We start from the raw sequence: 14,021 nt of genomic DNA, 5'->3' as shown, positions 1-14,021 counted from the left end.
TCAAATGAAAACACGACTGTTGATTTAGTTGTTTTTTTGTTTCTATTTTAAAGAAAATCTAAATTTTTGGTATCGATGAATTTAGAATATGTAATTTTCGACTAGAAGCTTATAATGAGTTAAAAATATAACTTAAGCGACAATTAAAGCCTTTGAAACTTTGTACTAAGGTTGATGCTGAATTATTAAAAACAATTTGGTCATAGACATTAACTTAATATTAGTCTATTTTACAAAACCACAAGTTTTAACAAATTTAGTCCAAAATAATGTCAAAACTTGCATAAAAAATACATTTACATAGAAATTGAAAACTTTTAAAGCAATCGTAAATTGTTGGCATAGTACGCAGCTGATACAAAAAATAAGCTTAATACAAGAAAAATCAACATGACCTTATTGAAAAATAAAGTTTTGTAAAATTTTTCAGAAATATACATGTATCGGCTTCATTTTTATTTTATTAAAGTTAAAATAAATTCAAGTTTAAAGGTGGCAACAACAAAGGTGTTAGAATTTATTAGTAACTAATATTTATTTGAACATTAGCTAAAATATTACGTACCTCTAATGTGATATTTCTTTATCATTAAGTAAAAAGGTCTTAAGTCAAAATATTACATTTTAGGTTTGCATTTGTTTTCCTCAGACGGATTTTGTTGTCTAACTACTAAAGTCTAGAAAAACTGCTAACTATTATATAAATTTAGTCATAAGACAACAAATAAGAACAAATTTCGTGGTTTTATATTAACGTCTTAGGTTCTTTTAAGTCCAGTTAAGTGACCAGTTTCTAACTCAAGTGCTATTTACCTAAACTCAGAGATTTATATACTGATAAATTTTCCTGTTGCTAGAAGAAATGAATTATTTATTCAATATTTTTTGGATTAATATTAATATAAATATAAACTTTAAAAAACAAGCTTTATCTTGCATTTTTAATAGTTTCTTAACATTATTTTGGTTGAAAAGGTTGTGAATATAAATTTTGTTTCACACATAATAACACCAAAATCTATAGAACGATCTCCTGAAACATTGATTTTAATGGGTGTTTTTTTATTACAGCAATTTGGTTAACCATTATATTTTTTTCGAACCAATAACGCTGACGACAAAGTGAAGTGATACCAAATTAGAATATATTAGAAAAATTTCCAAATGAAGATTTTTTTATAGCGGGTTATCAAAATTACGGGGCTGGAATCCGACGTTTGTAAAACCAAGAAAATTGCCAAAAAAATTCACTTTTCTGGTAGAATCAGAAAAAGAATTTCAAAAGCAACTGCTATAAATGTTTATAATACTATTATTAAACCTCACTTTGAGTATTGTTCTAGCATCTTATTTATGTGCAATAACACAATGATGAATCGCTTGCAAAAACTTCAAAATAAAGGAATGAGAGTAATTTTGTTGTGCAATAGACTGACGCACATAGAAGACATGTTAACACAATTATATTGGCTCAGTATTAATCAAAGAATTATATTTAATGTTTTGTTATTTGTTTATAAAATGAAGTTTAACCTCTTGCCAATTCATTCAACTAAGAAATGCAAATGATTTTAGATTATTAAACTATAGAAACCAAAGAACTAGGAATATGGTAATGCATAAAGGGTTATCTATTTTTAATAGCTTACCAAATGAAATAAAGAATGAATTCAATATAGATAAATTTAAAAGACTAACCAAAATATATGTTAAAAATAGATTTTAAGATAAAAATATGTATTTTTAAATAGCTTTTTTTAGATAAATAAAGTTTAATAAAAAAAAAAAAAAAAAAAAAAAGTTGTTAAACCCTTTTTTTTCTATTTAAAAGTTTGAAATTTACGAAAATGGATGAAGAGACTGGATTGCTTACAGATCATAGTTTCACTTTTGCCACTAAAAATATCGGTGTTGTAAGTGAAAGTGTTTCTGAAGACCCGAATGTGTCGATTCCTCGTGATTCTCAGATATTAAGACTGTCTTGCTGCACATTATGCCGTATTTTGAATTTGGATCTACACCTACTATACATATAAAGTCCAGCTCACACAACAACTGAAACCAGCTGACCATTCACAACGTCATAGAAACGTCGAATAGGTGCTTGAACAACCAACAGGCGGTGGACGGCGATTTTTGGAACTAGATTTTCTTCAGCTACGGAGCACATTTCTCACTAGGTGGGGTATATTAATAAAACAAAATGGTCGTTTTTGGAGTTCGAGAATCCTTAAGTAGTGAAAGAGACTCCATTAAATAATTTGGGTGGCGCATCAGTCCGTTGAGAACTAGGGCCTAGTGACTAACAACTCTCAACCATTCCTGTGTGCGAGTAATGTTGTCAGGAATAGAGGGGCCCTAAAGTTAATATGCTGAATCCGAACGGCTAATTTGAGAAATCTTTTTTTCATGACGAGAGTTACTCTTGGAGAATTTGTCAATTCCTCGCAAGAGACAGTACCCGTGAAAAGACTTTAGATGGCATAGGCATGGATCGAACCCAAGACTTCTGGCATGACAGTCCAATGCACTAAACATCATGCACGGTTAATATACGAGACTCTATTACATCCACAAAAAGTCACTGTTTGGTGCGCTCTTTGGTCCAGAGGTTTAATTGGACCTTACTTCTTCGAAACCAATGATGGAACGTCAGCCACCGTCAATGCTATGTTATGTCTATATGATAACCGACGTTCTTTTGCCTGCTATGAATACAACTTGGAGAATATGTGGTTTCAACAAGACGCTGTCAAAACTCGAGCGACTATTACTTATTGCAAGAGAAATTTCCACTGGCCACCAGGATCATGCGATTTGACACCTCTGGACTTTTGTTTTTGGGGCTACGCAAAAGAACTTGTTTATGCGAATAAACTTTTAACTCTTGAGCACTTAAAAATCAACATTTGTCAAGTGCTGAAATACCGCCCAATGAGTGTCAAAAAATGGTCGAAAGTTAACTCAAAAAATCGATTCTTGCAACAATTTGCGTGGTGTACATTTTAAGAATGTAATGTCCATCCAAAAAAATCCAATGAACATTTTTTTAATAAGAAATAAAAATCTTGGTTAAAATTGGTTTTCAATTAAAATATCTCGGGAACAGAAACATATATTGAAATCAGATCAGACTTATAACTTATATTCAAATTAGTGTTGTTAACTTTTAGTTTGTTTATTGATGTTATTAATAAAATTTTTATCAGTGTTGTTCGCTTTCCAACTTCTTTTAAAAACTAGTTTTTTACTGAAACATCTCTGTTATTAACTTTATCTTTTGAATTCTGTAGTTTGTATCACATTCTTCGAAAATTAAAATTTTATTTAAAAACTGCACTACCCTTTCCCAGAAAAACTACATTATCGATAAAGAATTATCAATTTTGGAGAGATTAAATAACAAGGCGTCTTTTCTCTGTGTTCACTGTGGAGTTTTTTCTTTTTTAATTCAGAGCAGAGCAAAATTGTGCTTCTTTTTTACCCCCGACCGACAGTTCATAGCTTCAAATTTGTATTTCTTTTTTCGTTTGTTTAGAGCGTGCTCTATAAGAGCTCACACGATTCGATATTTTCACCGCATCGTTATAGCCATCTTTTTAAGGTAAGTTTTTATTTTATTCATATTTTAATGAAAATAATAACTTTTAACAAAATATAATAAGTAATAATAATAATATACCAATTTAATAATTATAATGATAATTAATATATCAGCAAAGTCATATTCCTCGGACTCTTGACTTGTGGTTGACATTACTGAAACTGGTGCTGAAATCACACTTTCTGGGCTAGCAGTTGGTTGGTGTACGGTTATGTTCTGGAAATGTGGTTGACGTTGTTGAGGCAGTTGGAAGTAGTATTCAAAATTTGGCCACCGATAATTATGTTGCATAGGAGTTGGTGTTTGTAAATTGTGTTGGTTGTTGTATGCATATTGCGAGGTTGGAATTCTAAAGTTTGATCCTCATTAAGTGAAGTCATGCTAGCAGAAGGCCTTGGAAAAATGACAAATTACAGTTTTCTTCGTTCCCTGGTGTCTGTTTTTGGTGATCGATATATTTTAACATTTTTGCATCCAATTCACGCAACGGATCTGACTTGCGCTTTTTTCGTGTACCAGAAATACTAGGTTAGTTAGCTGGTGCTTCATTAAAAAGGTTTATTTCACTCTTATTAGCTTGGTGTGATTCTTCGTTTTGCTCATTCGGACCATCCTCAGCGCTTTCTCGGGCAGTTTGGCAGAAGATCAAGATCTTTTTTCATCTTTTTGTTTTTTTCATCGGTTTCATCCATGAATCTCTTGTTTGGGTCCATTTTTTCAAAACGATTTTACCTGGATTTAATGATTTAAATGATAATTAAATGTGTATACAAATATAATTATTTATTTTTAATTTTTAAATTTTTTCTCTTAGGTAGGTTAGGTTGGGTGTTCAAATCGGTATTTCAACAATAAGCTACATTGTAAGAGAAGTAACATCAAATATATGAGCAAATCTACATAACGAATTTATGCAATTGCCAAATATATCTACGGCCTGGGATCAAATATCGAATGGTTTTCAATCAAGGTCCAATTTTCCGCACTGTATTGGTGCTGTTGATGAAAAACACATAAGTTTTAAAAAAGCCTTCAAATAATGGATCGATTTATTTCAACTACAAGGACTACTTTTCAATTATATTAGTAGTCGTCGTAGATTCGGAATACCGGTTTATATAAGTGAGTGTCGGATCATATGGAAAAGACTGTGATTCTTCAATTTTCAAGGGAAGAACATTTTGTAAAAAGTTGCATTGCACTTACCTATACCAAGACTTTTAAGTGAACATTCAAACACAAATGTTCCTTTCGTGATTATCGGAGACGAAGGTTTAGCATTAAATGACTATTCATTAAGAACCTTATGGAGGGACACATTTAGATAAGGTTAAACGTGTATTAAACTATCGATAGACTAGAACCAGGATATATGTAGAATGCGCTTTTGGTATCCTGTCAAACAAATGGCTAATATTTCATAGACCTTTGGACGTAAATGTAGAAACAGCTAACTGGTTAGTAAATCGTGCACAGTATTACATAATTTTGTCAGACAAAAAGATGGATTTGATTTTCAAAGTGACCTAATAGAACCAGAAATAAACTATTTTCCTAATATATTTAACACACAATCAATCAGAGGAGGCAGTTCTGCAAATTCAATCAGAGCAATATTTGATGAATATTTTTTCTCTGAAGTTGGATCAGTTCCTTGGCAAGATGAAGCGATAGGATTATAAACATACAAGTCATCTGTTATATGTATATGATTAAATTACATACATATTTATCTTTGCGCTTTCGTTTTAAACTCATATAAAATGTAACGTTTCTGTATAACAAAATGCACAAAATAAAATAATAATAAAAATTATAATTACTTACCAAAATGTTGCCTTTCTTTTTGATCCAATTCTGGAAAGTCTTCATTTAAAATTGTACCTATTTTCCTCCATGCTGATTCTTTCGATGTCTTATCCTTATATATGTCCAATGTTTTATCCCACAATGCAGGTCTTGCTTCGACCAATGATATAAGCATATCTGTATTTATATCATCCATTTTATTTATATTGTCCGTTCACTTATAATAAAAAATTTAATAACTAATTGTAATTAAATTAAATTAGCCTAAATTATTCCACAGTAGCCCAGACGAAAAATGACGCACTATCGATCAAAATATCAAATAGTCTGAACGCACTGTATATAAATTGCCACGATAAACCGAATCGGTTTTTTTAACCGTATGACCGAAAACAATTTGCAAAGACAAAACCGAATGACAAAATCGACCTAAATGCCGTATCGTCATTTAAATTATATTGACAGTGGCTTATATGATAAAATCGACGATACGGCAAAACCACCGATTCGGGAACGGGCTCTAAGCTCAGAACAAAATAACTGAGCATACCGAGTTGAATGGTGAACTCAAGCATTTGACTGTTGAAATTGCAAAAAAAAAGAGGCTGGGATGCGACCCACACTGATAATTTTCCATCCCGTCTGTCGATTTGTATTGCTTAAAAGTTTGTCTATATGAACTCGTATTAATTTTTACCAAAATTTGTAGATTTTATTTTTTATGAAAAAAAGACTGTTTAATTTTTATATAAAAATTACTGGATATCAAAAACAATATTTTCTGTGAAATAAAATAAGTTTGAAGTCAAAATTTTTAATTTTTGATAAGCTATTTGAGCCGAAAATAAATTCTTACCAAGTTTTAGTATTGTTTTTTTAGAGTTTCATTTTTTGTAAAAAAAAAACTGTCAATTCGATTTTTTTCAAAAATTTATCGAATTTTGAAAACAATATTTTTTATATGATAAAAGTCAATTTGATTTTTCTCAATATTTTTCAAAATGTTGGAAACAATATTTCTTATAAGGTAAAATAAGGTTGAAGCCTTTATTTTAAGTTTTTGAAAAGATATTTGAATCGATATTCAATTTTTACCAACTTTTAGTGATGTTTTTTTTAGATTGTTATTTTTTATAAAAAAAATTCAATTTAAAATCTTTAAAAATCTTTTATTTCTACTCTAGGAACCTTAAAACGTCGAGAAATGTAAAATTTTTCAATTTGACAAATCGGACCCATTACAATTACTTCCTATGGGAAGTTAAAAACCAAAAAAGTAAAATGCGTAAGAAAATAGTCGGGCTAGTATAAGTAAGTAAAGTTAAATTTATATAAGAAATAACAAATATAAACCAAGACTTAAAAAATATGTTTTTTAAGTCTTTATTTTATTTCAGAAGGCTTGAAATGGAAGAGAATTATGACTGTCCTTTAAATTTCTTTAGTAAAATAAATTGAATGCATGTTTGAGTATAATTCCTTTTCCATTTTAATTTAAGCTTTGAATCTTATTCCTTGTTTCTGAAGAAAATGATGAATAGTGACAGCTTAAGTGTTCATATGTGTTTCAAAAATAATTCTGAACACTCCGAATACGCTTTGTTAAGAGGATGTTCAGAACATGCTCCATATGCTCGGACTCTATTCAGAGCTCTTTTCTTAGTTAAAAAAGAAAAACGCCTTGTGAATATCGGTATGGAATTGCAATGAACTGTCAAGAATTCTTCGGGAATGTTCTTAAATTATGGTGTACACTCGTATTTTAATCTAGACCCCTTTGAATAAAGAATACTATACCCTTTTTATTTCTTCTTCTTTGTTCATTCGAACAGTATTTTTGTTATTTGAAAAGCTTACAGCTTGCGAAAATAAAAAGAAAAATTACGAACATACTGCCAAAAAGTTGTCAATTTGTTTTTGGTTTTCATTTCTTATTGAAACTTCTTGAAAATGTGACCAAAGCAATTTTGACAATTATTTTGGAAACATTTGAAATTTTTGAATTGAATTGAGTTGAATTGCCATTTGCTAGCAAGAACTTTGGTACGATCAACGAAATCGATAATGTTAAAACCGCTTATCATCTTACTGATTCTCCTATAGAATCTTTCAGTTTTTGATGGAGCTTAATCTTAGATATGTTATTTTCTTGAACATAAATGTATTAAGTGATGAGTGGAATCTCAGCATAGTGTGCCCGATACATAAGAAAGGAGACCCTCTAAACTGCGCCAACTACAGAGGCATCAGTCTCCTTAACATTGCGTATAAAATCCTCTCTGCCGGATTATGTGAACTTCTGAAGCTATTCGTCAACAACCTGATTGGTCCTTATCAGTGTGGCTTCAGACCAGGAAAGTCCTCTATCGACCAAATATTCACACTACGGCAGATCTTGGAAAAAACCCAGGAGCTTCAAATCGATACCCACCATCTCTTTATCGATTTTAAAGCCGCGTATGACAGCATCTATAGGGAAGAGCTCTACCGAGCAATGTCTAGTTTTGGCATCCCTGTCAAACTTATCCGTTTGTGCAGAATGACGATGGAGAATGCACGCTGCTCTATCAAGGTCAGAAAAGATCTTACCGATGCATTTGATGTCAAAAAAGGTTTTAGACGATGCACTGTCATGCGACTGCTTCAACATCGTTCTGGAAAGAATTGTGCAAAACTCAACCGTCAACACTAGAGGCACAATCTTCCAAAGGTCCATCCAATTACTCGGATACGCAGATGATATTGAAATAATTGGAAGATCAAAGCGTGATGTCAGTGGAGCGTTTTTGAGCATTGCGACGGAACCGAAGAAGATGGGTTTAGTGGTCAATGAGGGCAAGACCAAGTATATGCTGTCATCAAAAAAGGACACTGAACGACGACGTCTTGGACAAAACGTCACCATGGACAGCTATAACTTTGAGGTAGTTAAGGACTTTGTCTACCTAGGCACCGCTATTAATGCAGACAACGACACCAGCGCTGAAATCAAACGAAGAATAACTCTTGCAAATCGCTGCTTCTTTGGACTTAGAAGGCAATTGAGAAGTAAAGTCCTCTCTCGAGCATGTAAAATCACCATCTATAAGACACTTATCATCCCGGTTCTCATTTATGGCGCTGAGGCCTGGACCCTGTCAAAGAAAGATGAGAGCGTCTTAGGATGCTTCGAGAGAAAAATTCTTCGGGTGATTTTTGGTCCCGTACGCATAGATGGAGAATGGAGGAGAAGATATAACGACGAACTGTACGGGCTGTACAGCGACACTGACCTAGTTAGCAGAATTAAAGTCCAACGGCTTAGATGGCTAGGTCATGTAGAGCGGATGAACATCAACGCTCCAGCTCGGAAGGTCTTCGAATCCAATCCCGAGGGACGGCGGCGGCGGCGCGGCGCAGTAGAGGAAGACCGCTACTCAGGTGGCGCACGTAGGTGGGAGAGAACCTCAACCAACTTGGCGTGCGAAACTGGAGACAGCTAGTGTTGTAATCGCAACCTTAATATTAAATATTATAATCACTGTACTTGTCATTGACTTACTCTGAATTTCTATATGTACCTATTTTGACATTAAAACCTCATTCTGAATTACGAAGTCTTGGTGTTCACCTCTACTTATCATTTGGCGACGAGGATTTTTTTTCTAAATTTCGAACCACAAATTGCGATAATTCAAGAAAATTACCAAAGGGTAAGATAAAACGATGGACAAAGCAACCTTGGAAGCTATTTTAAAAGCACAAAATGATTGGATGGCACAGATTTTGGAGGCTCAGAAATCATGGATGGAGACAAACACGCGGGGCACAATTGTGGGCAGTTCAGGTATGTCAGTTGTTCAGCCTTTTCCGGCTTACAAAAAAGATGAAAACTGGAAAACCTACTTGAAGCAGTTGGAGCAACATTTCGAGGCGTGTGGAGTTTCAGAGGATAAACAAAAGCGCGCATTTTTCCTTTCTTGGATTGGAAGTGATAACTTTGAAACTCTTCAGAAGCTCTATGGGGGAGAAGACTTATCTACAAAGTCGTTCAAAGAGCTAACGGAGAAGCTTAGTGAGCATCTCGTGTCCAAAATTCATGTTCTAGCTGCCAGATATCAATTTCACAAAACTTCGATGAAGCCAGGGCAAACGTATGCCGATTGGGTTGCTGATCTTCGAGGTGTGGCACGCAACTGTAAGTTTTCTTGTCCAAAAGAAACGTGTTCAGAATCGTACGTAGATAACATGATTCGTGACATCATTGTTCTCTATACTCCGCATGACACTGTTCGAACGCAAGCTTTACAAAAGATTGACCCAGAGTTAAAAGATGTGTTGGATATAGCCACTGCATACGAGACAACACAAAAAACATTTTCGGCGATCAAAGAGAACAATAATGAGATGGAGGTAAATGCATTATCGACCTCAAAGGGATGTTCTCAGTCGCGCACACAATCCGATTCAGCGAGAAAATCTTGTCCCAGCTGTTTTGTGAATCATCAGAGAAGCGATTGTCGTCACAATAAAACTGTTTGCCATAAATGCAAAAAAATTGGGCATATAGCAGCTGTTTGTTTGATGAGTGTGAACGATGGGAATGCTAGTACGGTAAATTCAAAACGAAACAAAAAGCACAAGTCAAACAGAAGAGACAAAATAAAATCAAGCGGTAAATATACAGCTAATTCAATTGAACAAATTCATTTTAGTGAAGTCGTTGCGTCACATGAATGTGCGATGGTGAAAGCTGAATCAAGGCCGTGGATTATGGTGGATGTCGTTGTCAATGGGTGCCCGATGAGATTCCAGGTTGACACGGGGGCATCTTGTTCGCTAGTTGGATTAGAAGGATTCCAGAAATTGGGGCAACCAAAGTGCTGTGCTACAACCAAGTCTCTCCAAGCATATGGTGGAACACCACTAAGGTTAAAAGGAGAACTGGCTGTGCAGGTGACATACGAAAATTCCACACATAATATGAATTTGCTCGTAGTTGATGGCTCTGGTGCGAACATATTGGGACTAGATTGGTTTAAAGCTTTCAGCTTAAAGGTTCAACACTCTATTTTACAAATTAAATCTAATGATTTTCTTCTCAACAGCATTGAGACGTTATGCAAGAAGTACGGCAGACTTTTTTCATCGGGGCTAGGCAAGTGCACATCCTTTCAAGCTCACTTGGAATTGAAGGAGGGTGCAGTGCCAAAGTTTGTACGTCATCGTCAAATTCCCTATGCTCTCTTAGATGGAACGAAAAAAGAACTAGATCGCTTGGTGGCCGAGGGAATTTTGTCCTGGGTTCAGCGCACTCAATGGGCCGCACCGGTGGTGATCGTCGAAAAGGCTAATGGTGGGATACGGATTTGTGGCGATTTTAAAACAACGGTGAATCCACAAATCGTATGCAATCGTCATCCACTTCCTCGACCACGAGATTTATTTCACAAGCTTCGTGGAGGAAAAGTATTCAGTAAAATCGATCTATCGGAAGCTTATCTTCAGATTGAACTGGACGAATCTTCGAGAGATTATGTGGTGATCAACACACCTTTTGGTCTCTTACGGTTCAATCGGTTGCCGTACGGGATAAGCAGCGCACCAGGCGAGTTCCAAGGTGTAATGGAACAAATCTTTGCGGACCTGCCTGTGGGTATTTATATTGATGATATAGTCATCGCTGGCACATCGGAAGAGGAGCATCTGCAAATTTTGGAAGAAGTTCTAAAGAGATTGGAAGCAAATGGATTTCGATGCAACAAGCGTAAGTGTACGTTCGCAGCAGCAGAACTTGAATACCTGGGACACACGCTCAATTCGAATGGCATACGTCCCTCCGAAAAACACTTGGACGCTCTTCGTTACCTACCTCGACCAACGAATGTGAAAGAATTGGAAGCAGTTATTGGTAAATTGAATTACTATAACCAATTTATTTCGAACTTTTCGCAGGTGGCAGGTCCATTAAATTCACTTCGTGCCAAAGGAGTTAAATTTGTGTGGTCTGAGCAACAACAAATAGCGTTTGAGAGTTTGAAGGACAGCATCCTAAAAGCAACTCGGCTGGCGCATTTTGATGTGTCTCTCCCCATTATTTTGGCAACAGATGCCTCAAGTTATGGCATTGGCGCAGTCATTTCCCATCGGTTTCCAGATGGTTCGGAGCGGCCAATTGCATTTGCCTCCAAGACTTTGGACTGCCATCAGAAACTCTATAGTCAAATAGAGAAGGAGGCGTTGTCGATTATTTTCGGTGTCAAAAAATTTCATTGTTACCTGTATGGCCGTATTTTCGAGCTCCAGACGGATCACAAGCCTCTAACGGCGATATTCAACCCGAGTAAGCAGATTCCCGAAATGACTATGCGACGTCTTCGGAACTGGGCTTATATTTTGATGGCTTACAGATACCAAATAAAGTATCGACCTACAGCGAAACATGCCAACGCAGACGCTTTGTCACGACTTCCAATTGGGCCAGATGTGTCTTTCGACGAACAAGATAATAATTTGCATAAAGTAAACACTTTAATTCTGGAAGATTTAGACACAACTTCAATAAATGCAACAGTCATTGGAAATCTTACTAAGAATGATAAATTGTTAAATAAAGTTTCTTCGTACATCAAGAAAGGGTGGCCGGTTAAACTGGCGAGCAACGAAAAGGAGCTGAAACCATTTTTCGAACGTAAGTTAGCTCTTTCTTTATTTAATAACGTGATTCTCTTGACTTCAGATTATGATCGTGTCATTATTCCGGAAGCTCTGCAGTCCAGAGCATTGAAATATATTCATGAAGGTCATTGGGGCTGTTCACGTATGAAGCAGTTAGCAAGGCGGTATATCTGGTTTCCAGATATGGACAAGCAGATCGAGAAATTGGTAGCTAACTGCGTCATATGCCAAACATCAGCATCTAATCCGAAAAAAGAATACGTGAATTGGCAACCAGCAGAAAATCCTTGGGAAAGGATCCATTTGGATTTTGCGGGTCCATTCTTCAATAAAATGTGGCTGATTTGCGTGGATTCTTTTTCCAAGTTTCCATTCGTGGTATCACTTTCGTCGGTGACTTCTGAGTCTACAATAAGAGCTTTACAGATGATTTTCGCCATTGAAGGACTTCCAAAGACGATAGTGACGGACAATGGTACGCAATTCACCGCTCAGGTTTTTGAAGAATTTTGCCACTACCATTCCATACAACATTGGAGAACAGCACCATTTCATCCTGCTTCTAACGGTCAGGCCGAAAGGTTCGTGCGAACATTTAAAGAAGCGTTTAAGAAGATTTTCGAAGAGGAGAAGAATACTGATGTTGCAGTCAACGTGTTTCTCTCGACATATAGAGCAACACCGAATCCTATTTCACAAAAGTCTCCAGCGGAGCTGTTGCACGGACGACAACATAGGAACCTGCTTTCGTGTTTTCTACCGAACCAACATAAAATGTCTTTTTCAAGACAAAAACCCAAATTCCAACCAAATCAAAAAGTTCTAGCCAGACAATACAGGAAGTCTAAGAAGTGGTGCAATGGAGTTATTACTAGCGTGTTGGGTAGTAACATGTATGGTATCCAAACTGATCGAGGATACATAAGGCGTCATCAAAACCAATTACGGTTATTGAAGCATCAACCTGAAGCAGACTCGACTTTCATTGGAAGTTCAGAAACTTCACCAAGTTCTAAACAAGATTCAATGGAAGGTAATGTTAATTTAAATAACCATGAATTTTCTTCATCTTTTAGACAAAACAATGATGATAGTTCATCTGAAAATATGGAAATTGAACCGAAGCAGGAATTATTTGAACAAGTCACACAACCAACTTCAGAAGTGCACCAGCCCGCTTCCAATCATGCGGATATGGATTCACCAGCTGGTCCACTCGAACTAAGAAGATCCAAACGACCTAAAAAGGCTCCTGTACGGTTCCCTCAAGGATGCTAAGTGCTTACATCCTTTGTAATTGTAGCGGAGGAGATGTTGTAATCGCAACCTTAATATTAAATATTATAATCACTGTACTTGTCATTGACTTACTCTGAATTTCTATATGTACCTATTTTGACATTAAAACCTCATTCTGAATTACGAAGTCTTGGTGTTCACCTCTACTTATCAGCTAGCTATTGACCGAGCTGGCTGGAGACGCTTGTTGGTTGAGGCCCAGGTCCGCCCCGGACTGTAGCGCCACCTTAAGTAAGTAAGTAAGTAAATGTATTAAGTTAATAGTTTGTTTACAATTCATCACGGTTTTGTCAGCTTTAAATAAGGAATATGAGATTTTCATTTTAAGAGAAAATTACGTGTCATAGAAAAACTTGCATCCCTGCTCCTTTCAAATCATCGATTAAGATGAGAAGTGAGGTTTGTCTGGTGAACATCATATATTCATAAGTATGAAATTAGGCCACTCAAAGACAATATGACATTTGTATTCAAAATTAAATTTTCAAAACAATGATAAGGCATTATAAATATCTCCTCGCCGCACATCAAGAGAAACATTTTTTTTATCTGATACAAATCCGTGCCATACACAAAATATCATAAATCTCTTTTTCTATAGAATCTTATTCCTCTTTTTTACAATTTATACAAAATTATAGCCTTATCATGG

The 14,021-nt window shown here is 35.4% G+C and overlaps 1 protein-coding gene across 1 annotated transcript; it reads left to right on the top strand.

Moving 5' to 3' along the window:
- The first annotated feature begins 9,118 nt into the window (after nt 1–9,118).
- LOC129944813 (uncharacterized protein K02A2.6-like) lies at nt 9,119–13,348 on the top strand. Its single transcript, XM_056054476.1, has one exon. The coding sequence runs from the start codon at nt 9,119–9,121 to the stop codon at nt 13,346–13,348; it is 4,230 nt and encodes a 1,409-aa protein (XP_055910451.1).
- Nucleotides 13,349–14,021: the final 673 nt, after the last annotated feature.

The sequence above is a fragment of the Eupeodes corollae genome, chromosome 2, assembly GCF_945859685.1.
Source record: "Eupeodes corollae chromosome 2, idEupCoro1.1, whole genome shotgun sequence".
Lineage (NCBI taxonomy): Eukaryota > Metazoa > Arthropoda > Insecta > Diptera > Syrphidae > Eupeodes > Eupeodes corollae.
This window is presented reverse-complemented; position numbering and strand designations above follow the sequence as displayed.